This window comes from Manis javanica, chromosome 4 (genome assembly GCF_040802235.1).
Source record: "Manis javanica isolate MJ-LG chromosome 4, MJ_LKY, whole genome shotgun sequence".
In the NCBI taxonomy this organism is placed as follows: Eukaryota; Metazoa; Chordata; class Mammalia; order Pholidota; family Manidae; genus Manis; species Manis javanica.
The window spans coordinates 70531388-70555709 of record NC_133159.1 but is presented as its reverse complement, the minus strand read 5'-3'; the positions used below and the strand labels follow the sequence as shown (position 1 = coordinate 70555709).

At 35.6% G+C, this 24322-nt stretch overlaps 1 protein-coding gene across 9 annotated transcripts in view; it reads left to right on the top strand.

Annotated features, from left to right (window-relative positions):
* Positions 1-24322, top strand: part of TTLL7 (tubulin tyrosine ligase like 7) — a 146972-nt gene that overhangs the window by 80347 nt on the left and 42303 nt on the right. For all 9 annotated transcript variants that reach the window (XM_073234199.1, XM_073234195.1, XM_073234198.1 and 6 more), the window contains 6 exons: positions 4283-4377; positions 8873-9020; positions 9104-9177; positions 10290-10425; positions 18107-18193; positions 21698-21893. In XM_073234199.1, the coding sequence (XP_073090300.1) occupies positions 4283-4377; positions 8873-9020; positions 9104-9177; positions 10290-10425; positions 18107-18193; positions 21698-21893 (736 nt within the window). The remainder of the gene's footprint in view (positions 1-4282; positions 4378-8872; positions 9021-9103; positions 9178-10289; positions 10426-18106; positions 18194-21697; positions 21894-24322) is intronic.

The window sequence follows — 24322 nt, the reverse complement described above, 5'->3', positions numbered from 1 at the left end:
CTTCAGGACCACAGCCTTCCTTGTCTTCAGTGTGTCTCTCCTTTAAACTCTCCAAGAGGAGAGAGAGTCCAATTGGTTCAGCAATCAGTATTCAATACCTAACAGCCCTGGTAGCATGAATTCTTCCTTAAGGCCATTTTATATGCCTGGGGTTCTCCTCATGTCCAGCTGTCAGCTGTGTGCCTCTGGGTTTGCTTATTTTTCTTTTATTATAAAACGTCACTAAATATTGGAGAATGTGGACCTGTACCTTTCCATCCAGTCATACTTATATTAAATCCATAGGAAACCTTAGAAGTCACATGGCCCAGAACTACCCATTCAGCATTTTTCTCTTTAAGCTCCCAGATCTGGGGTTACAGGGCACATGGGCACAAAAATACTGTGTTTAGGAGATTTTTTCAGGAAAATAGCACTAACACTAAGCACTTGGTAAATTAGTTACACTTTAAGGAACATGTTTCTACACAAGATATAATCAACAACTACCTTTCATTTTGAGTTGATTATCTCTTTTTTTGTTAATGATTTAGAAGTTGGAAGTTAAATCTGTAGTATCACAGTTCACAAAGGCAAACTGAATGAGTGATAGGTGACATCAAAACATTCAAAATATATTTTTAGGAGGGAACACTTTTCTAGTTTGAGGGCCAGTGGCTTTGCATATGTGTGTTTAATCTACTATGAGTAAAGAATATGTATTATATTTCCAGTCAAGTACAGTTCTTTCAGGTGTTCAAATTTTGCCCCTGTCTAGGTCTTAGAAGTAAGGGATAAATGTAGGGAATTTTGCTTATCGTTTTCTTCCTCTATTCCTTGGCTATGAAAGCACTTGGCTGCACTATGGGCCCTTGACCTTCCTGTGGCCTGACAGTTTCTTCTTTAGATTTCTTACTTTGTCTACAGTCATCCTTTCCTGTTTGTAGCTGCATTTTTTTTTTCTGCCCCTGGTGGTTGTCTTTTATCCTTGTGGGGAAGAAGTAAAGGTACATGTATGAGGTGGAACTGAAGGAATAGTGGGTAATAATGACTTTAAGATATTTAACTTACCTGTTTTTAAAAGCATTTACCTAGTGGGCCTTTGCATTAGCTTGGTAAATCAGAATTAACTGAATGGCTGAATTCTATGTATTTTTCAAAAGGCTCATAATACCATTGTTTGCTTTAATATTTTTTTAAACTTTATTCTCTACTCAGTCATTTCCAGATCAATAAGAACAATTAAAAAGCTCCATAATAAGCAACAGCTGTGTATAGCAAACATTTACTGTATTAAAAGTTAAAAACTTCTTTATTACCAGTTTGCAAGTGTAGTCGTTCTAATTTACATTGTTAAAATTTTGGCGCCACCAAGTGGAATAAAGTAGAGGGTGCTTCCGAGAATGTAGTGACTTTTAGTTGACTGGAGTAATTGCAGGTAATGATTCCTAGTGGCAAAATTGCAAGCATTTTCAAGCATAGAAAAATTTTTTAGAGAAAAAGCATGGAAATTCGATGGAATATGAATATACTGATAATATTTTCAAGTATCCTTGAATTAATTTTAAGAAGTCACTGTGTCAAGTAGTGGAGATAAGCATGGAAATTCGATGGAATATGAATATACTGATAATATTTTCAAGTATCCTTGAATTAATTTTAAGAAGTCATTGTGTCAAGTAGTGGAGATACAAGAATAAGAAGGATTATTTGGTCTTTGTGGGACTTCAGATACATGTTTTATGGTAGGTAGTTCTAAGTATTAGGTAGGAAACAGGAACCCAACTCAGACAATACATTGATTAATTTCTCTGTGTAAATGTATGTATTTGAGAGTTTAAGAAATCTTGGCAGAAGAGGAAGCACCTAAGCAGTGTTTTAAAGCTGTAGAAGGTGGAGTAGGGGCTAGGGACTTAGGAGAAATGGGGGTGAGGTGGGGGAAATTATCAGGCAGAGGGAACAGCTCCAATATAGGAGCACAGAGTCTATTATGGATACTTGGATATGTGCATGAAATGATTATACTTGTTTTAATAATAAAACTATGATTTGGGCAGTGAATAAATAGTATTCATTAACTTAATTTGCTTCCTAAAACTTTAATTTTTTCATATATTTATAAGCTCCTGAACTTTAAGGCTCTAACATCTGTGGTTTTTTGCCGGTTGTAGAATTGGGGTAGAAATGAGAGCCCAGGAAGCCATTAATATTACAGAGTAGAATTTTGATTCTGTGGTAGCATAATTTTTAGTTTCTTTTGTCATCCTTTTGTGGTTCTTTTATTTATTTTTTCTTTACCTTTCTCATACAACTTAAAAAATTCAAAAATAAACTTTTTCTACCTTGCCATGTTTTAGTTTATCTTGTGTGGGTGCATTTCTTCATAGACTAATTTCTTCTATATGATAGTAGAGGGAAGGATCTGAAATAGGTACGAGAGAGGGGTCTGAAATTGTGTTGTGCCAAGATCTCTCTACGGTCCTGGAGGGTGAATATGCTTGGTAGAATTCTAGACTGCCATTTTGGAATGGAATATCTAAGGAATTCCAAAGGTAAAGACAGGTAACTCTTCAGTGAATCACTTAATGTCTGGTTTATTTTGGATTCCTCTTACAATACTATCATTAATTGTATTACAAATTCTGGAGATTTTAATCAGCATGGAATGGTTGAGATTTTCCATGTAAAATATATTACTGTACCCTTTCTCTGTACTTGTAAGAGGAAATACTTAGAGCTTTGAAGTAGCAGATTAATAAACTCCCTTTCTCAAATTTACATGGAATAAATGATGTTCCTACAATTACCAAGCTATTCCCTTCCCCATGACACCATATCACATGTCATCTTCTAAATCAGAAATCAAAGGCATAATACAGTATGACATATCTCTCTAAAAAATACAGTTTGGCATATCTCTTTGAATAGAGTACCGTGTTCCATCAAAATGATGGCATGAAAGATTTGTGGTACATTGTTAAGAGTAAAATACTATGGTTTGTATAGATATATTTGGAAAGGGAAAATGAATATTATAAATAAGTATGCATAGCAAATATTTGAAATACCATTTATTAAATGGTTAATAATATACGAGGTAGTGGGATTATAGGTGATTTTTCTGTTGTTGGTTTAGCTTCTATTTGCTAATTTTTCTGCAGTGATCCTGTGCCACATTTAATAATTAGTAGAGGCCTTTGTATTCCTGGATGACTTCTTAGTGTGCTATTTCCTTAAGCTGCCCATTGTAAAATGCTTGCCATCTGTCACCTTGTCCCCAGTGGTGGTGAATTTGTGTAAGATGTCCCTCTTCTATGGCTAGTAGCACACATAATTTTGAGACAGCCTGTGGAGTTAGTTGGTGGTCATGCAGCTAGGCTGTAGTTTGGAACTCAACAGTGTTCTGACCTACTGAGTTACTGGAATAAGTCACTTTCTTAAATACCTGCCCTCCCAGCTACATTCTCATAACAATAACAATAAAACCCAACAGCAGCAAAGACAAAGACTGCCATACCTGAAGTGGTAGTATGCTGTGTCATGGGTTTCAGGGTGGATACAGCTACTGCTACTTCATCTTAACGAAATCCTGGAAATGATGTCAGAAACTAGAACCACCACCAGTGACTCACTTATTCCCGTGAGTCCTTCTACAGTTAGCAAAGCTCTTGAAAGTCATCCTGCAGCTCTCATTAATGGTATCTTCTGACTATTACAGTCAGTGCCTTTGCCAATGAAAATCGATGAGTGCTTGTTTGATCCAGGTAGTAAGAAATGATGTTTATCTTTTAGGTAGCAATAGACAGATTCATCCAGAAGATCTGAAGTAGTGAGAAGAGGTCACTGATAATATCTATATGCTAAATACATGCATGCATGTAATTATTACTATATTAATAACATGAATATTATTTTTTCTTAGGTTATTTTTGTTGTTATTACTGGTCTTCCAACCTTTATGTCAGGATGATTCTCTTTTAACTTTCCTAAACTTAGAACCTAGAGTGCATGGGGTGATGAGTTGGAGTTAGTGGAAGAGGGAGACGACAGATATACTGGCTGAAGATCCTGAGCGAACCCATTGGAGGAAGAGGGCGGGGACAGCAGCCGGTTCTTTGCAACATCTTGACTTAGGGTGATGGGGAAAGGAAGGGAGCTGTGGCAGTGGTAACTGGGTCATCTGTCATGTAGAGCTTTGTGCTTTACTGTAGAGTCTGTCTACTGATTAGGACCCCATATTAGATTAATTATGTATGACCTGCCAGTATTTAGCTACTCTCACTGTTTTCTTTGTAAATTTCAGATCAATCGAGCTCCGAGCTTTGGTACTGATCAGAAAATAGATTATGATGTGAAAAGGGGAGTGCTGCTAAATGCATTGAAGCTACTAAACATCAGGTAACTTTTTCCCTCAACCTTGTGGAATTTTTTCACCATATTTGGCATAGAGCAATCATTTGTACCAGGGATTGGCTTGTAATGTTTTGCATTTTAAATTTTGATACCATTCTTTAAACCCATTTCTTTTTTCTTCTTTTAAAATATCTTTTCCCCACCCCCTGCACACTGCTTTTCCCTCTCTTCATGTAATACTCAGAGTTTACAGTAAGTATGGTTAAATATAATATTGGTATAATTATTTAATACAGAATATGAGGTTGAATTGGAGAATATTTTAGGAAACCCTCTGGATTATTTTCCTTATCTTCAAGAAGAAACTAAAGCTGAGAGGTCATCCGGGAAGTAAAAAAATACTCAAATGTGGATTTCTACCTTTCTGTTGAGATGTTTTCCAACTATATAATTCTGTTTGCTGCCTGAGCAACATTTTCTTTATCCATTCATCCATTGAGGAATATTTAGGTTGCTTCCATGTCTTGGCTATTGTGAATAATGTGCAGTGGACATGGGAGTGCAGATACTCTTTAAATCCTGATTTCTATTCCTTTGGATATATGCCCAGGGATTGCTGGCTCAGTGGAATATTATTAGGCTTGTTCATGATCATGGATGTCAGATACTATTAGGTGGGAAAGCTTTTGGCTCATTATGAAAAAAATTTGTTAGATGTTTAACTGAACTGCTCAATGAAGTAGTAAGTTGTCTGCCATTGTAAGTATTCAAACAGTGTTTAGGGTGTTGGATTAAAGGACTTGTGAGACCATTTAAACTCAGGGATTTTATATCAGTTGATTCTGATTGTCATTTCAAAAGCTCTGGAAGGATTGTGACATACTTCCAAGCAATTTATTTTAAATTTTTCCAAGCATTTTCAGATGCCTCGTTGAGAAGCAGCTTACTATGGAAAACATCATTAAACAGAGATCAACATATAAACTTGTTCAGAAATTTTCATATGGCTCCTTCTTTTGCCTGATCAAAGATTTGATTTACCTAAATTCTACTAATATTCCAATTATCCTAGAATAAATGGAAAGAAAAAAAGATGTACAATGGGAAATTTTTGTTTAACTTACAAAGTACACCAAGTATTTCAGATTATTTAATATGCCTATACTTCTTTTTTTTTTTTTTGCATTTACTATTATTGTATCAGTAGGCCTTGTGTTACTTTTCTTTTCTTTTTCTGCTTGTCTTTTGAATTTGCCAGTGATGGTTGGTACCAATTCAGGACATCATTTATGGGTGTTTTTGGTCTTTTTAATGGTGAGGTATATAGAATTCAAGCAGTGAGAAGTTTGTAGACTTAAAACAAAGGGAGAGTTGGAATTTTAACTTCCTTATTTTTCTTAATGTTGTTTCACTATGAGAATTTCACACAGTCTGTAACATTTGGAGCATATATTAATGAAGCTTATGTTATGGACAGGACTTTTTTCTTAAACCAGATGGAGAGCCCCATGGACATGTATGTGTTAGACTTGTATTTTAAGCCTACACAATACTTGATACAATACTTTACTTACAGTATGGCTCCGTACCCCGAAGTTCATTTTGTAAACATATACTTTTAGTCTTAAGAAAATCCAGAAGCATGTGGTTGCTCAGGGTATTCTGTCACAACCCCTGGGAATACGGAACTTCCTATGGGGAGGGTCAGAATTGATCCCCTTTGTACCTGGCTGGCACAGTATAGTTTGAGTTCAAATTCAAATTATTTTCTTTAACAGTAGGCTTAGGATCTTCAGAGCAAAGAGATCATGAAAGGGGCTCTATGCACAGCAAGTAGAAATAATGATAAATAGTAAAATAATAATAAGTAAAAGAAGTGTATTATTTTGTTAATAGAAGGAAAATCCAATCTATGTTCCTGGTCAGTGTTCCTGGGTTCATAAGAAGGAGCTTATGATTAAAGATATTTAAAAAACGTTTTTTTCGTCTGAAATATTCTATTATGATCATTAAAATAGAGTGTAGAACATCACAGTCCTATCAGTTCTGTGGGTATGAAATACTTGTCAGTTAGATTAGATTAGACTAGATGACCTGCCCTTACTAGTTCATGGGTTACAGGTATATGGCATTTGCAGCATTTAATGTTATTTTTTGTTGAAAATTTATCCTCACTGGCTTTCTTTGATACGGTTCTCTGACTTCACTGAACTTTGAACTTCCTCTTTTTTCTCCCAACTTGTCATTTTTTCACTGTGTTCTTGCCTCAGTCCTCTTTTCTTCTGTGTCAATCTCATTCACTTCATGGCATCATTTTTGAGTCAGACACCACAGTCCCAAATCCTGGGTCTGTTTCTTCTTTCTTTTTCCAGTTTTTTTCCTTATTGATTGTTTGGTCTTTCTTCCTCTCTATTTGTTTCATTTCTATTTCCTTTTTCTCTCCTTTCTTTCCTTTCAACTGGATGATATGTGAAAATGATCATTCTAGATAAAATGGAACATCAAAAGAATTAGAAATTAAGACCTACCTACACCTTGGTATTTCCCTCCTTTCCTAAACAGAGGAAACTCAGCCAAATTCAGTATTCATCACTGAAAAAATGATATTCTCAATCACCCAGTCATTGAAATCCAAAATTTTGTTGTTATCCCAAGTTAATCACTCTTTTTACTCCTCACATCTACTTAGTCACTGAAACACATTCATTTTTCCTCCAAAATAATATTTCAAGTCTTTCCCTTTTCTCATCTCACTGCTGCTTCCCTGGCCTCATATTTCATATTTGCTAATGAAATAGCTGACCATCTGTTTTAGTCAGTTAGGGCTGCTATAACAAAATGCCACAGACTAAATATCTTAAAAACAACAGAAATCTATTTCTCACAGTTCTGGAGACTGGTAGTCCAAGATGAGGGTGCCAGCATGGTTGTCTGAGGGCCCTGCCGTGTTCTGGGCCACAGACTTCTCATCGCGTCCTCATATGGTAGAAGGGCCCAGGGAACTCTCTGGAGCCTTAGTTATAAAGACACTAATCCCCTCCAAGAGGGGTGTACCCTTATGACCCAATCACCTCCCAAGGGCCCCACCGACTAATACCATCACCTTCGGGGGTTAGGATTTCAATATATGAATTTTGGGGCGACACATTTAGACGATAACACCATCTTAACTGCCTGCTGCTTTTTTCATCCACTTCAAAGCCACTGTACATATTGCCAAAGGCATAAACTTTAAAACATGCAAATATAATTATGTCTTTCTCCTTTTAAAGTTCACACTCCCCCTACCCCATTGCCTAAAGTTCAATTTGAGACTCATAACCTAGTATTAAAGCTATCAGAACTAGCTGAGTTTCTTGCAGTCACCCAAGCTCGTGCTGTACTGTATGACTTGCAATTTTCTGGATGCATTAATTCTTGTTCTCAAATGATTCTTTCCACCCTACCTGTTGAACTCCTGCCATTCAAACCTCAGTGTCATCTTGAAAGAGAATAGATATGTTTCTTAACCCTCCTGCATGTTCAACTTGTGAGGATGGTACATGCTTGAAGCAAAAGAGCACTCTCTGTTACTTAGGACCTGGCCCCATATTCTCAATGCAATTTCCTGATGAAGTGAATGGGACGGCATGTAAACTCTGGCACTCCCTCTGCCTCTCTGCAGTAGAAGCTGGCTTGTGTCTTCCTTGGACACTTTCTTTTGGTTTACGCCTTCATTTGGGCCCCACCAGGGTGATGACAATGGACAGATTCAAATGTAAACTTGAGGATGAGAACTCTGATTTTCCCAGTGCTGAGGACAGAGTTGGCTTTGCCTTCCCTTTTCTTCCTGGAGTCCATCTGCTCTTGCTATGACTTCCAAGGATGGTGTGTCAGAGGGCAAGTTGGAGGGCATGGGGAGAAAAGACGTCTCCCAGGCTTCTCTTATTGCACCAGCCGCATGGGAGGGAAGAGAGAAAATAGAGGTCAGAGGAAAACAATCTCACAACAAGACATAAAAATCAGACAGCTGGAACCAAATTTTCATGATTGGGTAAAAACAAGAAGGTCTGTACCAATGTTTTCAATCAAATAATGATTGTTAGGCTGGGATTTCAGTCAGAATTGAAAATTAAAAGACGGTCAGTTTAAGAGAATGCTTAAATATAAATGGAAGTGGTTGAAGGAGGAGAAAGGAACTAACATTTATTAAGGGTCTGTTAGTATTACCACAAGTTTATCTTTATAGGAACTCTAGGGGAAACATTATTATTAACATTTAATAGATGGGGAAACATTCAGCAGTTGAGTGACCTAAGATTGTATAGCGAGTAAGTTGCTTTGCAGTTTCCATTTTATCTTGTTACCTTCAGAACTTCTATTTAATATATGGTGACTCCTCCTTGTGGATGATGCAATGAATATAATGTATGTTTATATATAAACTTAATAAATATTTATTCCTGTCCCCACTGTCTCTCCTCTTCTGCTAATTCTCCTTACAGGATAAGATCAGAGCATATTTGAATTCTAGAATAGAGTCTTGTGTTTTATATTTTAGGACCAGTGATAAAAGAAGAAACTTAGCCAAACAAAAAGCTGAGGCTCAAAGGAGGCTTTATGGTCAAAATTCAATGAAAAGGCTCTTACCAGGTTCCTCAGACTGGGAACAGCAGAGACATCAGCTGGAAAGGCGGAAAGAAGAGTTGGTATGAAAATTTTAATAATGTACCCACAATTTGCATTGCATAATTTGTTTATCAGGTTTATTTGTAAGATTTTTTGTTTCTAGAAAGAGAGACTCGCTCAAGTACGAAAGCAGATCTTGAAAGAAGAACATGAAAATCGGCACATGGGGAATTATAGGTAACTGTGCTTCTGTTTCTGTGTAGATTGAACACATAAAGTGTCAAAGCAATTCTTTACATTTTTAATATTTTAGGCTTATTGCAAACACTGTTTATGTCATTCTGAGGAAATGCTCTTTGTTTAGTATCTTTCCAGAAAGAAAAGATAGCAAGTAGCTGGTTCAGACTTGGGGGAGCTCCTGCTAGCCCACCACAAGGGTGATTGTATGAGGACTTTTAAGGCCGGTATTATCCTCTGACTTTATTTGGATATAATGTGTCCTTTTGAGAAAGTCAGGTTTCAGGTCTCCTAGTATTCTTTCTGCCAACTCACAGTGGTTGCTGCACTTTGCTTTAAATTCAAATGTATCAGGGACCAGGCAAAGAATGACAATGTGTGAAGGAGCCAGTTATAGGACAGTAGAGAGGAGTGTGGACTCTGCTGAATTAGAACCCTCCACAGGGTTGTAACCTTTGACAGGGTGGACGGAGAACCCTTCCCTCCTCCCTTGCCCTTCCCCCAAGCTCATGTTCTTGGGAAGATTGCCCTTGTCCTGGTCTCTGACCCTGACTCAGCAGAACTGGGAGGATCTGGGCCCATAGAGCTTCTTGCACTCCTGGTAAGGTGTTCCTTCCTGGTCTTAACACTATCAAGAGCAGTGATGAGAACACATTCCTCCCTCCTACCTGTACCCAGTTCTCCCTACAAAAGAGGCAAATTCCAACACACAAAGAGATCATCGAGCTCAATCCCTACATTCTTGTATACTTCAGGAACTGCACTAAGTCCAAAACTTCCAAATTACCCTCCATAAAGTTATCTCCCATAAAGTTCTATATTTTTCCAGTGTGCTCAGTTGCAGTTCTTCTCCAACCATGTCCCCCAAACCAAACCCTTCTACTGTACCTTCTGTAACTGTGGTGGTTAGTGATAATTCTCTAGATATGTTTTAATTTGTGTGGATAACAAATAAAAATTTATGAATTTCTCATAACTGTATTTACCTTTATTTCTAGTGTCTACTAAAGTAACTGGCACTGAGTAGATTGTTAAGGATTATCTGTGTAGTTGACCTTAACTCTTTTGCAATCTAGCTTTTAAACAATTTGCTTTATCTGATTTTATTGTAGGCGAATTTATCCTCCAGAAGATAAAACACTACTTGAAAAGTATGAAAATTTATTGGCTGTTGCTTTTCAGACCTTCCTTTCAGGAAGAGCAGCTTTATTCCAGCGAGAGCTGAATAATCCTTTGAAAAGGATGAAGGTAAGAATGAATGTTTATAAAGAGGAAAAAGAATGAAGCCAAGCAATATGTCTTTAAAAACAACCCACCTTAGTCTCACATATAAAAACATCTTACTTTTAAGATGCACTTTCCTTCCATTTTAACAATGGTAATATTTCATAATGAACCAAATGATTTTATACATAAGATGTTATCTATGTATATTCAGACATTATGTAGTAGGAAATGTTGATTTATGTGGTAATATCAATCTATTGCAACAAATATCTTATTACAGAGATGTGTATATGCAACTGAATTAAAAAATCCACTGAATTAACTTAATAGTTTGTGATTTTTCTCTTTATTTGGATTGTAACTAACATTGCATAGTATTTTTTTTGCCCTGGTACTGCATAAACCTGGCATTTGAAAAGTAATTGAAACATGCACACAGAATAATCTGTTTACTTAAAAGGCCTATCAGTTATCTATTGCAGCATAATAAACCACTTCATTTATTTGTTCATTTTGCTGCAGTCTTGACTGGGCTCAGCTGATTGGTTCGTCTATTGGACTTGCTTGAGCTGAATCATATAGCTGTATTTATCTAAGAGTTCAGCTGGGGCTGGAATTCCAAACTGGATTCGCTCCCATATCTGATGCTTTAGTTGAGATAGCTGGAACATCTGGGGAGCTGGCTGGTGCCTCTTTTGTTCTACATCGTCTCTCAGCAGGATGTATATCTATCTATCTATCTATCTATCTATCTATCTATCTATCTATCTATCTATCTATATGTTGACAGTATATATTATATATATGCACACACACAAATATATATATATATATATGCTATATATATATATATATATAAAAGATCTCTTAATAAGGTAGCATGTGGTTCCAAAATAGAGCATTTCAAGAGGACAAGCCTAGTGTGTACATGCTAATGAAGCTTCTGTTTGCATCATGCTTACTAATATCTCATTGGACAAATAACTATGTGGGCCTTTTAAACTGTTTGTAATACATATTACTGGACATATTACTGTGGTATCCCCAGTTTCTCGGATACCCTGTTATACTGAGTGATTCAAAATCACAATAAACTTTTTTGTAGATAGAATTTACTATGGTTCTGTTACTCAAATTCTGCAACAGAAGTATACAAATCCACTTTCAAGCTGGCTAGGCCTAAGAGACAGAAGCCGAAGGAATATTGTATACCCCAATGCTCTTTTCCTTCAAATAACCCTTTCTGACATGTGTAAGTGTTTCCACCATTAGAATTATATTGTGGCCCCCCCTTTTTTTTTTCTTCGCCCAGTTGTGAGAGACCTTTGCTCCTTTTCTTCATATGTTCTTAAGTTACTTCTCTCTCCTGTGGACATAGCAACTGCTCATCTTCTCATTACTCAGCTCCCCCGTCCCCACTTTTTCTGCTAGAAAAACTAGGGATTTTGAAGCCAGACAGACCTAAATTCAAATTCCAGCTCCCCCATTGCTAATATTGTAAACTTAGCTTAAAGTCTTTGATCAAAATCTTCTCATCATTACAATAGTAGTTTTAAAACTATACTTGATAGACTGGTTATGAACATAAAATTGAGGTTAATTAAAATAATCTAAAGTACTTTGCACATAGTACTTTAAAATAGATTTCAAATTTTAATTCCCTTTTTCCTTCTAATCCTCAAACTCTAGCTTAAATGTCACTACTTTTCCTGCCCTATTCCTGCCATGTTCTATGAGCCTGTTCTTTTATTTTTATATTACATCCCCATGACTTATTATTTTTTAAAATTTTTTATTAAGGTATTATTGATATACACTCTTATGAAGGTTTCACATGAAAAAACAATGTGGTTACTACATTTACCCTTATTATCAGGTACCCACCCTTACCCCATTGCAGTCACTGTCCATCAGTGTAGTAAGATGCCACAGATTCACTATTTGCCTTCTCTGTGCTACACTTTTCCCTGTGACCCCTCACACCATGTGTACTAAACATAATACCCCTCAATCCCCTTCTCCCTCCCTCCCCAACTGCCCTCCCACACCCCTCCCCTTGGTAACCACTAGTCCCTTCTTGGAGTCTGTGAGTCTGCTGCTATTTTGTTCCTTCAGTTTTGCTTCGTTGTTATAATCCACAAATGAGAGAAACCATTTGGCACTTGTCTTTCTCCACCTGTATGAGCCTAATCTTATACAAATATCACACTATATTCATTACTGTTGCTTTATAGTAATTGTTGAAATCAGGTTGTGTGTAAGCTCTCCAATTTGTTCTTCTTTTTCAAATTCTTTTGGCTTTTCTAGGTCCTTTTACACTTCAACTTTATTCTAAATTTTGATTAATTTTTTGTTCATAAAAGAAAGCTGCTGAGATTTTAATTGGGTCTGTGAGGAATCTATACAACAATTTCTGGGGAATTAATAATACTGAGTCTTCTGATCCATTAATATGGCATATCTTTCCATCTACTTGAGTCTCTGATTACTCAGCTATGTTTGTAGTTTTGGGGGTATAGTTCTTGCACATTTCATTGAATATATTCCTAAGTATTTATTGGTTTTGCTACAAGTTGCTGATAATGTATTTAAAATTTTTTTTCCATTTTTAAACATTACAAGGAGGCAAATGTGATTATTTGTGAATATTGCTATATCTTTAACAATTTTTATATACTACATTTTTATTAACTGCCATTTCATATTATTTTCTGATATTGATTCTGGTTATTTAGAAGTTTGTTAGTTAATTTACATACATTTAAAATTTCCTAGTTTTGTAGTAAGGATTTTTAGTTTGTTCATTGTTTGAAAACATACTCTGATCTCAATCTTGTCAAATGAAGTGATATTTGCTTTAAGTTGATATAGTACTTATTTTAGTGAATGTTCCAAGTCTACTTGAAAATAATGTGTATACTACAGATGTTGGCTATAGAGTTTTACACATGTGATTTAAGTAAATTTGGCTCTTAGTGTTGTTCAAATATTCTATATCCTTTCTGATTTTTTTGCCTACTTGTTCTAGCAATTACTGAGAGATTTGTTGAAACATCCAACTGTGCTTGTGCATTTAGTTCTGTCAATTTTTGTTACATGTACTTTGAAGTTATGAAGATACCTTTCTAATGAATTGAATTCATCCTTTCGATTTCATCATTATGAATTTTTTATCTTTCTCTTGGGTAGTATTTCTTGTCTTGAAAAATTTAGTTTGTGTCATTAATATTGCTGGGCTAGCTTCTTCCTTATGGTTGCTGTTTGAATGACATATCCTTTCCATCCATTTAACTTAATCTATATTAAGTTATGTTTTCTGTTATTAACCTATGTTAATATATGTTTTCAACTTTATGTTCTTATATTTAAAGTATCTTTGTTAAATAGCATGTAGTTGGGTCATATTTGTTTTAAAATTCACTGTGATACTTTTTAATCATTTCACCCAATTACTCATATAGTAGGGTTTATGTCTTCTATCTTGCTCTCTGTTCTCTATCCCATCTGTCCATTGTTCCTTTTTTGCACCCTTCCTTTATTATTTTACAACAGTCAATTTTTTAAATACTTTTTTATCTTCTCTATTGGCTTTTAGTTATATTTGTTGTCCATGTTTTTTTTAAATAAATTACAATATGCATCTTTAAATCATAATAGTCTACCTTGAATTAGTATTTAATCACTTCACAGACCATACAAAGCCCATAACAGTTTAGTTTCATTTAGTGCCTCCTTCCAGACTTTGTGCTATTATCATATATCTTACTTTTATATATGCTACAGACCTCAAAATACATTTTCGTTATTGTTGTCTAAGCAGTCAACATGCTTAATAATTTTAATAGTTTAAATAGCTTTCTAACTAGCCTTTAGAAATAGTTTCTAATAGTCTTCTAAATAGCCTTTCATATATTCACATATTAACCTTTTCTTGGGCTCTTCATCCATCATGCAGATTCATGTTTCTGACAAAGGTCATCTTCCGTCAGTTTGAAAACTCCCTTTAGTATTTCATATTCCTTGTAGCATGTGATAGTAATGAATTCTCTGTTTTATTATTATTTTTGTCTGAAATTTTATTTTGCCTTCATTTTTAAATGGTAGGTTAAGTAGATATAGAATTCTACTTTGGCAGGCCTTTTTTTATTTCAACACTTTAAAGATGTCATTTCTGTATTTTCTGGTTTCTCTTGCTTCTGTTCAGAATTCAGCCATCATTATTTTTGTTTTCCCTCTGAATGTAATGTCTTTTGACCTGACTGCCTTTTTCTTTGTTTTCAGCATTTTGACTTTGATGTGTCTCTACCTGATTTTCTAAGTATTTACCCTGCTTGAGGTTTTCTCAAGTTCTTAAAATTGTGGGTTAATGTCTTTCATTGGTTTTGGAAAATTCTCCTCTGTTATTTCTTCAGGTATTTCTGCTATATTATATTGCCTCATTGTAGGACTCTTAATTTCACATAAATCATTGGACATCATGACATGTATCTTTGATCTCTATTTTGTTTTTCTTTATTTCATCTCTGCTTCAATTTAGGTAGTATACACTGACATGTCTTTGCTGTTTTGTCTGCTATTAAGCCTATCCAATCACTTTTTAATTTTAGATTATATTTTTCACCTCAAGAATGTCCATTTGGATTTTAAAATTCTGTTTCTTCATTGAAATTATGCACCTCTGATTTGTTTGTTTTTTCAGTTTTCTTTAACATCTAACATGTATACAGTAGTTATTTTAAAATCCTTGTCTGTTCATTTTAATGTCTGGATCATTTATGGGCCTGCTTTTATTAATGTTATTTCCTTTTGATTATAGGCTACATTTTCTATTTATTTTGTCTGTTCTGTAATTTTTATTTGTTCAATAGATATTGTTTATTAAAAAAATCATAAAAATTTAACAGATATTTTCTCCAAAAGAAGGCATATCTTTTTTATTTCAGGGTGCTAGCGTTGAGGGACTGATTACTTTGAGCTAAAACAAAAGTTAATAAAACAACAACCAACAAATGGGACTACATCAAATTTAAAAGCTTCTGCACAGCAAAAGAAAAAAAATATCAACAAAATTAAAAGGCAAACTACAGTATGGGGGAAAATTTTGCAAACCATATATAGGATAAGTGGTTAATATCCAAGATATAGAAGGAACTCATACAATACAACTCAATAACAAAAATGAAACAATTTGATTTAAAAATGGGCAAGAGAACTACATAGTCATTTTGCTAAAGAAAACATCAAACTGGCCAACAGGCCCATGAAAAATATGCTCAACAACACTAATCAGTAATTTCAATGAAAATCGAAGCCACAGTGACCTGGCTGTCATCAGGAAGACCAGAGATAAGAATGTTGGCAAGGATACAGAGAAAAGGGAACCTTGTACACTGCTGGTGGGAATGTAAATTGGTTCAACCACTATGTAGAACAATATGGAGATTCCTCAAACAATAAAAAATAGATCTACCATATGGTCCAGCACCTGCACTTCTGGGTATATTCCCAAAGGAAATTAGGATATAAAAGATAAATGCACTCATGTTTACTGCAGCGTTATTCACAGCAGCCAAGATGTGGCAACCACCTACGTGCCTGTCAATGGATGGATGGGTAAAGAGGAAGTGACACACACACACACACACTGGAATATTATGCCACAAGAAAAAAAGAAATCCTACCATTTGTGACAACATGGATGGGCCTTGAGGACATTATGTTAAGTGAGATAAATCAGACAGAGAAAGGCAAGTACTGTAAGATATCACGTATATGTGGAACCTAAAAAAGCCAAACTCATAAAAACAGAAAAATGGTGATTTACCAGGGCTAGGAGTTAGGGGGATAGGAGAGATGTTTAAGGGCGCAATCCTGCAACTACTAGTAAACAAGTCCTAGAGATCTAATGACCAGGGTAGTGACTAGAGACAGCAGTATTGTATTATAATGATTGAACTTGCTAAGAGACTAGATCTTAATTATCCCAATCACAACAAAGAAATGATAATTATGTGACAGGATAGAGGAGATTACTATTGCTATAATGGCAATCATATTAAATATATAAATATATCAAATCAACATATTGTACATCTTACGTTTACATAATGCTGTATGTCAAAGATATTTCAATTAAAAAAAGCAAAATTAAGGAAAGGTTGAACTGGATCCAGGTTGGGCTGTAGTAGTTTATTTTAGTTTATTTCTGGTTCCAAATGCCTTGAAGGTGAAATCTATCGATTACAGGCCTCATTTTCTATTGGTATCTAAGAACTATAAGACTACAGAGAAGTCTTTCTGACTTTCCATCCATTCCTCAATCCTCCTACTCCACTACTTATTCACTAAAATGCTATTGGAGAGACCCAACAGGTGAAAAGAACCAGCTCTGTGGGGTTCCTCTAAATGTCACACTAGCCCACAAGATCATAGAGAACTCCATTGGATTCTCTATTTCAGGAAAATATCTCAGCCTATATAGCCCTAAACTCTATCCACCTGTTATCCAGAGTTGACAAATGACCGCAAAGTAGGAAGTGGCCACTCATCTCTGTTCACCTAGGAAGAACTTTTCCTCTCTGGTGTTTCATTCCATTTATACTACTTTTTATCCCCAGCTTTCTGATATCTTAACAAATATGATTGCTTAGTTTATGTCTTTTTCTAGTTGTTATGATGAAAGTGTTGTCTATTATAACCTTCTTTCTCCTATACAGAAACAGAACTTCTTGAGTTTCTTTTTAACTATCTTGTGCTCCTGCCCTTGGAATTTATTGTGGAATATTATTTAACCAGAACTTTATAACAAGAATCTTTTAGTGCTTTACTAGCTAAACTTTCTTAGATTGAGATGAAGAATAACATATTTCATAAATTTCCATTGCACAGTGAGATTTCTAGTTTCTTCAAAAATCTTTTTTTAAAAAGACACTGAAATATAAATCAGAAATATGTAAACAAAGATGTTATTATTATTATTATTTTTTAAAGATGTGTTATTTTTATGGGATGAATAAATACCCAATGAAGCCATTGTTTATACCTCTTAAGTATAGTGGTTATCCTGTTCTGGTTTGCTGAACATCTGCTTGGATATATATTTTTATAACTTTTCCCTTTGTTTTCAAAGTGACTCTAGGAGAATGTAAGAGAAGGTATTAAGCGTAGAATGAAAACCTTTCGTAAAGTTCTAAAGGTACTTCTGTGCAGTAGTTAAAATTTTGAAAGAGTTTCTTTAAATTATATCCATTAACCAAATATTAACATTAGATTGTTCTAAATGCAACAACTAAGCCAATCATCAGTTTTCTGTCTGATGTTTTAGTATTTTGCACTAATCAATATAGAAGTGATTGATGAAATTGTGGCATGGAAAATTAGAGTGACCTTTTAGAAATGTTTAAGTGTTCAATAGGTTAATTTATTGAAGTATTGTGCTCTAGGATTTGATTAGTATACTAGAACATAGGATACATTTGTTTATGATAGTTAATGCATAATAGATTTCAGCTATTTATTATTTATACTGTGAGATTTTAGTGAAAAATTCCTCAGGAGAGCTTGCCATGATCCTTTCTCTTTGATTTGAGGAATCTTCATTAAATAGTTTCAGGAATGTACACTATCTTATGGAGATTACGAAACTTGAAAAAATGCTAGAGCCCATTAGTAATGACAATTTTAATTAAATATTTTTTTTAAGGAGGAAGATATTTTGGATCTTCTGGAACAATGTGAAATTGATGATGAAAAGTTGATGGGCAAAACTGCCAAGCCTCGAGGACCAAAGGTGCAGTACCTTTCCCTCCTTAGTATTAAAGTAGATACTACAATGTACAGTTGATTTTTCCTTTATATTTCTCATGGTTGGAGCGACTGATATCATTTTCAAGGAACTATATGGACTATGGGTTCAGTGCAGATAGAGTTGGGAAGATGATGTTATCTTACACTCAGGAGAAATTAATTTTGTTCTATTTCTCTCATTTTCTGATTCTTTCTTTAATGCAGTGGAAGCCCTATGAGTCAGAGTCAAGAGGAACCTAGAGCCAGTGCCCTTATTCTAAACTTAGTGTTAAGTTTTCCTCATATCCCTATATGTACAGAGACATGTAGCTTTATAGATAAGGCAAATCATGACTCTAGAGGTCTTAATGGTGAGTCTGTCTTTTGCTGACACAGTGAGATTGAAATTGCATTGAAAAAGGTACAGTTTCTAGAAATAAATAGAAAGCTGTCATGCAGGCAAAAATGGGCAGGTGTTTGCTTTACTCTCATCTCTGTGGTGATGACATCCATATGTTCTCTGTTTATGTCAAAGTCCTGGCACCCAGCACAGAAACCTTCAGCACCTAGTAGATTTTCAGCAGTAGTTTGCACTTAGTAGATTTTCAGAAACCAGTAGTTAAATATGATGAATGTGTCCACCAGGACCTCATTGGCTAGTGGAAGAGCAGATAGCCAGCCAAAAACCCAGGTAGATTATAGCAAATACTACAATAAAAACAGTGGAAAGTGCGACAGCAACATAGAGAAGAAAGGGATTGGTAAACCATGGATGGTTTCACAAAGGAAGTGCCATTTGAAATGGGTCTTGAAAAGTGAGAAGTGCCTTAAACAGTTAAGAGGGGTGGAAAGGCATTTGGGGTAGAGGAAACATAAAAGGCAAAGACATGGAGATGTGACCTTGCATAGGATGTTGGAGAAATAACAAAGAATTTGGTATGATTCAAGTGGAAGATTCATGTAAAGTGAGTGGTACAAGATGAACCTGGTGAAAGACACATACCGGGTGAAGCCCAGAGCCCTTGGATGTCAGGCACTGTTCTTCTGAAGTATGTGCTCTATATTGAAGAATTGTGGAAGCTATTGTTGATAATTCCTTTTGAACAAATATATTTTGGAGTATCTATAAAAATGAATACATTCATTCATTGTTGCTTCACTTTGGAAACATTGTGCAGCTTCTCAGCTTTATATATTGATGATTGCAATTCAGCAGACCAGGTATGAGACAAGTGGGGAGCCCCAGTTGCAAGTCAAAATGGCTAATGCAAAGCCTTGAGACAGCCTTCACTGTCTTATATTTTCCTTTGCTTCATCAAATAAAGCTTACCATGTAAGTAAAACTAATTTTCTGGAAGGCAGAATTCACATTGTGTATTTTTTTCAAGCCCTCTTATTCCAGGCAAGTAGCAGGTACTAATATGTATATATTATAATGAAACAAATTGGTTTGTTTCTGTAGTTAATTAACATCAGCAATATTTGAAAGTGGTTGAAAGCTGCACAATTAAGAGAAATAATACCTTTTCACTTATTTGGAATCTAAGAGATACTAATTAGCTACATAAATAATAAATACCATATAAAGCATTGTTCTGCTTCTTCAGCTGAGAGGTAGGTACGTGGGTATTGGTTTTGTTATTCTTCCTGCCATTTATGTATTTTCTTATATATGACCCAGTTCATAATAAAATTTGACACAAAAATCAGTAATGTGGTTTGTGTCATAATTCAATGCCAGTTTACAAATTCCATTTTGTATCTATGGCACTGTTTAGAGTTTATGCAGCTGTGATTTCTTATTAATTATGCCTGAACAGTATATTGATCAAAAAGCCCAAAATGCATGTATGACACAAAGGTTCAGCCATCCATTTATCCAGTGATTCTTCAGAGGATCAAATAACTCATTATGTAGGCAAGTTCCTTAAGAAACCATTGGCTTACATGAAGGAAGGCCCTACTAGCAAGCCCAGTCATGCCAGTTTCTTCAGGACATGCTAGACTCCTGAAGAATGTATTAATGAATGTTAATGTTTTAATGAATATCTCTTTGGACATTGTTAGTGCTCCGTAAGTCCTAGACTCTCAAGAGGAGAACATACTTTTAAACACAAGTTGGTACCTGAGTGTATTAAATTACTTTCCTGCTTTGGTTATTTCTTATCTTTTGCAAAAATGATAACTTTAAAAAGATCATGCTTTGGCTTACTATGTATTCCAGACACATCATGAAATTCTATTTCTTTCTTCACCTTTCATCCTACACTGTTACACCCTATTTCAGTGAAATCCCATGGTAACTAAGGATTTCATTATGGCGTGTGCTAACATCAAACATTTTTTTTTTTTTATTTATCAGAGAAAAGGAAACTAGTATACAAATGTAGGAGGAACCTTTCCCAGCAGGAGTAAGAGACATATGGTGTGTGTAATAAGTAGTCTCTTAAAATGGCTAAGTTACAACACTTGCTCATTGTTGATTGTGCACATTCTGAAGTGAAGCTGTCCCACTTCCGTTATCCTCTATCCTTTCAGCCAGTGTCATTGGAAACCTACCGATTGGGAGGCTTGAAGACAAGTGATTCTAATGGAGATAATGGAACATAAGACTGTGACCTTTTGCACCTTGACATATTTACCCTTCTTCATGGCACCTATCCTCTGAAAAGCTCATGATATGCTGATTTTTACATTTTGTCACTTTTTTAAGTAGCTCAGATGATAGAAGGCAATATTGCACTCTTATGTCAGAGTTAGGACCCTCCCAGAAAAGACATGAGTTGTTCATAACCAATTTGGAGAGTGGATAATTAGCTAAAAAATTGTTGCTTGTAAAAATATCCATAGTGAATTAGACATGTCAGGAATACCTTGTTTCTTTTTGCACATTATCTGAATGGTTAGGCTCATAGGCTCTGTTTCAAGATGTGGCTTTTACTTACAGTGTTTTATCTTACTTTCAGGTTTTATCTTACAGTAATTTATCTGGCTGCTACTTTCTTACTCTTTTCTCATCTCTTGTTCTTCCTTGCACTCCTCTGTTTCTCTCATGTGCATGCGCATGTGTACACACATGCATTTATGGGCTGACCCTGAACATTAATGACGTAACAGATCATCTCTGAGTTTTGATGAGTAGAGAGTATCTCTGTATGGAATGAAGAAAAATTGATCATGTTTCTGATTTTATATTTTTATCTCAAATACTTTTCCTTTATTATATTATTCATTCTTTGTGAATGCTTTGGTCCTTTATTTGAATCAGGCAGAAAGTGCATTTTACTCATCATGACTGAGCTATAGCGTTTAAGAGTGACTATTTTGCAGAACCTGAACGTTAGGGAACAGCATGGGAGGCTCACGGATGTACTGTAGCAATTCAGGAGATTTTCAGGTTCTAGTGAAAAGCAGCAAGCGTAAGTGGGAGACTAAAAACCGTAACTAACCATGTTAGTAAGCCTTTCCTTTGAAATCCAACAAAATAGCACACTTCCTTCCATTTCAGCCTCTGTTGTCCATGCCTGAGAGCACCGAGGAAATGAAGAGGTGGAAGGTGTGCAGTAGCGACAGCAGCTGTGATGAGAGCAGCAGCAGTTCAGAATCAGATGATGAAAAGGAAGAAAACCAACGTGAGGAAAGAGAAAAACAAGTCACATGTAATCTTAGACAGTCCAGCCACTGCAAATTAACTCAACCATCCTGTAAGTTAATTTCTTCTAGTTTAGTTCTTATATGAAGAATTATGGAACTGAAATTATTGAGCTCAATAAAAAGATCTTGGGCCACATGAACACTTGTTGTGTGTGAGGCGACCTGGACTCCATCCTCCTTTCTCCCCTAGGCAGACCTGGATGCGTCCTGCAATCCCTTTTAGGTCTGAAGGTAGAATAGAGAAAAGTTGAATTGAAGATCTCAATTGTCCATTCTTCTGTATTTCATACTTCTTGTTAACTCACATTTTGCCTGGGTTTTATAAAATGTGCCTCATGGCTGATCTACTGTTTGGTTTCCTGTTTAAGCCAATATACTCTCACTCCATCCCCTACTTTCCCTACCTCTCTGTCACCCATTTTGTTTTATATTCTCGCCTTTTTAAAAAAATGCGTGTACTCTCTAGGCATTTGACTTGAACATGTATCTGTGGGACACATAATTGTGAAATATTTAAAATTTTGTTCCCACCCATTTTCGTCACAAGTAAGCACTTCAGTCCAGGCTTTGGTGCATAGAATCATTCAGAAGAGTTACCACCCAGCTTCTCTGTTGCCTTCCTTTCTGGCTCCATTTTTTCTTTCTGCCTTTTCACATTTTCTCTCTCTTCCATTCTCCTGTCTTTCATTCCTCCTCCAATCCCAAATGCCCACTGCTATGTCCTTGATTCTTCTGTCCCCGAGTGTCTGGCATGGTGTTGCTGTGTGCCTGGGTGCAGCTGCACACCCTTCCTGAGGCTGCCTCCATGCAGGCTTTTCCGGCTCCTGTCTCTCCCAACTGCACCTTGTCCTCCTTTGTTCTAGGACTCCACTAAACGGACCGGTTCAGTCATGCAGTAAATGCAATTGTGAGCCTTTGTTGATCTCCAGAAATGGTTTAATGTGGTAGTTCCTGGTAATGTGTGTATTTTAAACCTGGCCATCCACATTTGTAGCAAAATACATGAGAAATGCAGAATAGGTTCTTAATGGTTTTACTTTTACTTCCAGGTTATTCCATAAATATACATGCTAAGAATGTTCCTGTCTTTGAGGGGTTATGTGTTTGGAGAAGAAATAATGTGTTTTGCCCCATTTCATTTGTTTGTTTACTGATTTAAGATACATTTATTAAGCACTTGATCCATAGTTTGTAAGCTATTTTATCAATTATTTCTATTTTTTCTTAAAGACATCTTAGGTGCTTACTTGTGTAAATAGGCCCTGTTTCTGTTTTGGAAGCTGACATCGTCCTGCCCCAATTTCATCAGTTTTTAAGCCCCTCTCCTATTGACTACTGTGTGCATCCTTAAGAGCATGAACTGACGGAGGATGAGGGTGAGGTTGGGAAAAAATTCTAAGGTTCCTACAGCTCTGAGATTGTTCCTTGTTCTCAGACCAATAGGTCAATAAATTGAGATCAGACAAATAGTGTACTCAAAATGTTTTGGAGTATGAATTTACATTTTAAAGCTAGCCTAATTCAATTACATATCTTTTTCCTTATTACGTTTTATTTTTACAGTTATTAGGAATCACACAAAGGTTTCTATTTGCTTCCAATTCTCTCATTATGTTACATGAAGGAATATCATAGTCACAAACCCTCTTTGAGTTTTCTCTCCCAAGTGGTGCTGATGACTGAGGACAAAATCCAGATTATGTATGACACTTCCTGTTGTGGACAGTTAATTTGGAAAATTCAAATTGGTTATAGTTCCAAAGGTTATATTTTGGCTTGATATAGGTAGTCACATACAAAACGACATGAAATATTTTTCTCATGTAATTTGTGTATGTGATTTACAACCTTTTTTTCCTTAATCTACCTAAATATCAGCAGTCTTGCTACTTGCTTATTCTGTCTGCATTTCCTGTGTATGCAGGGGGAAAATGGGAATCTGTGGGGATTCAAGAGAAAGGAAATTTTCTGTCTGCACCTATAATCAGGCTTACATGTGTAAACCATCACCCTTTCAAAGAGAGCAGGGCCAGGGGGTCCACAGTAGCACACACTTTTGGGTGTTTTCTAGTAGAGGATTGACCAGTAGCATGTTCCCCACACAGCCCTTCTGTAGAAGCACTGTCCTTTCAAAACGTGGTGTGACTTCCAGGTTCAGAGGGAGTTAATTGTTGAAACAAATGGAAAGTTTTTTTTTATTTTTAACATCATTTATACCTTCAATGAGTATACTTTTTTTTTACTCTCCAGAGCCAAATGAGGAGGATTAAGTTTATTATCTATTCAAAATATTCTTTAGAAATGCATCTCTAAATATAAGGTTTATGTTCATTGCCTTTATAAAGGTTTAAGTTTTTTCAACAGCTAATAAAGAGAAATATTTGGGTATTCAACCCACCTTCATGTGACTTTCATTAAATTATTAAATTGATGAGTATTGATGTATTTCCCAAGCAGAGAGAGAGTATAGAACAGAGGA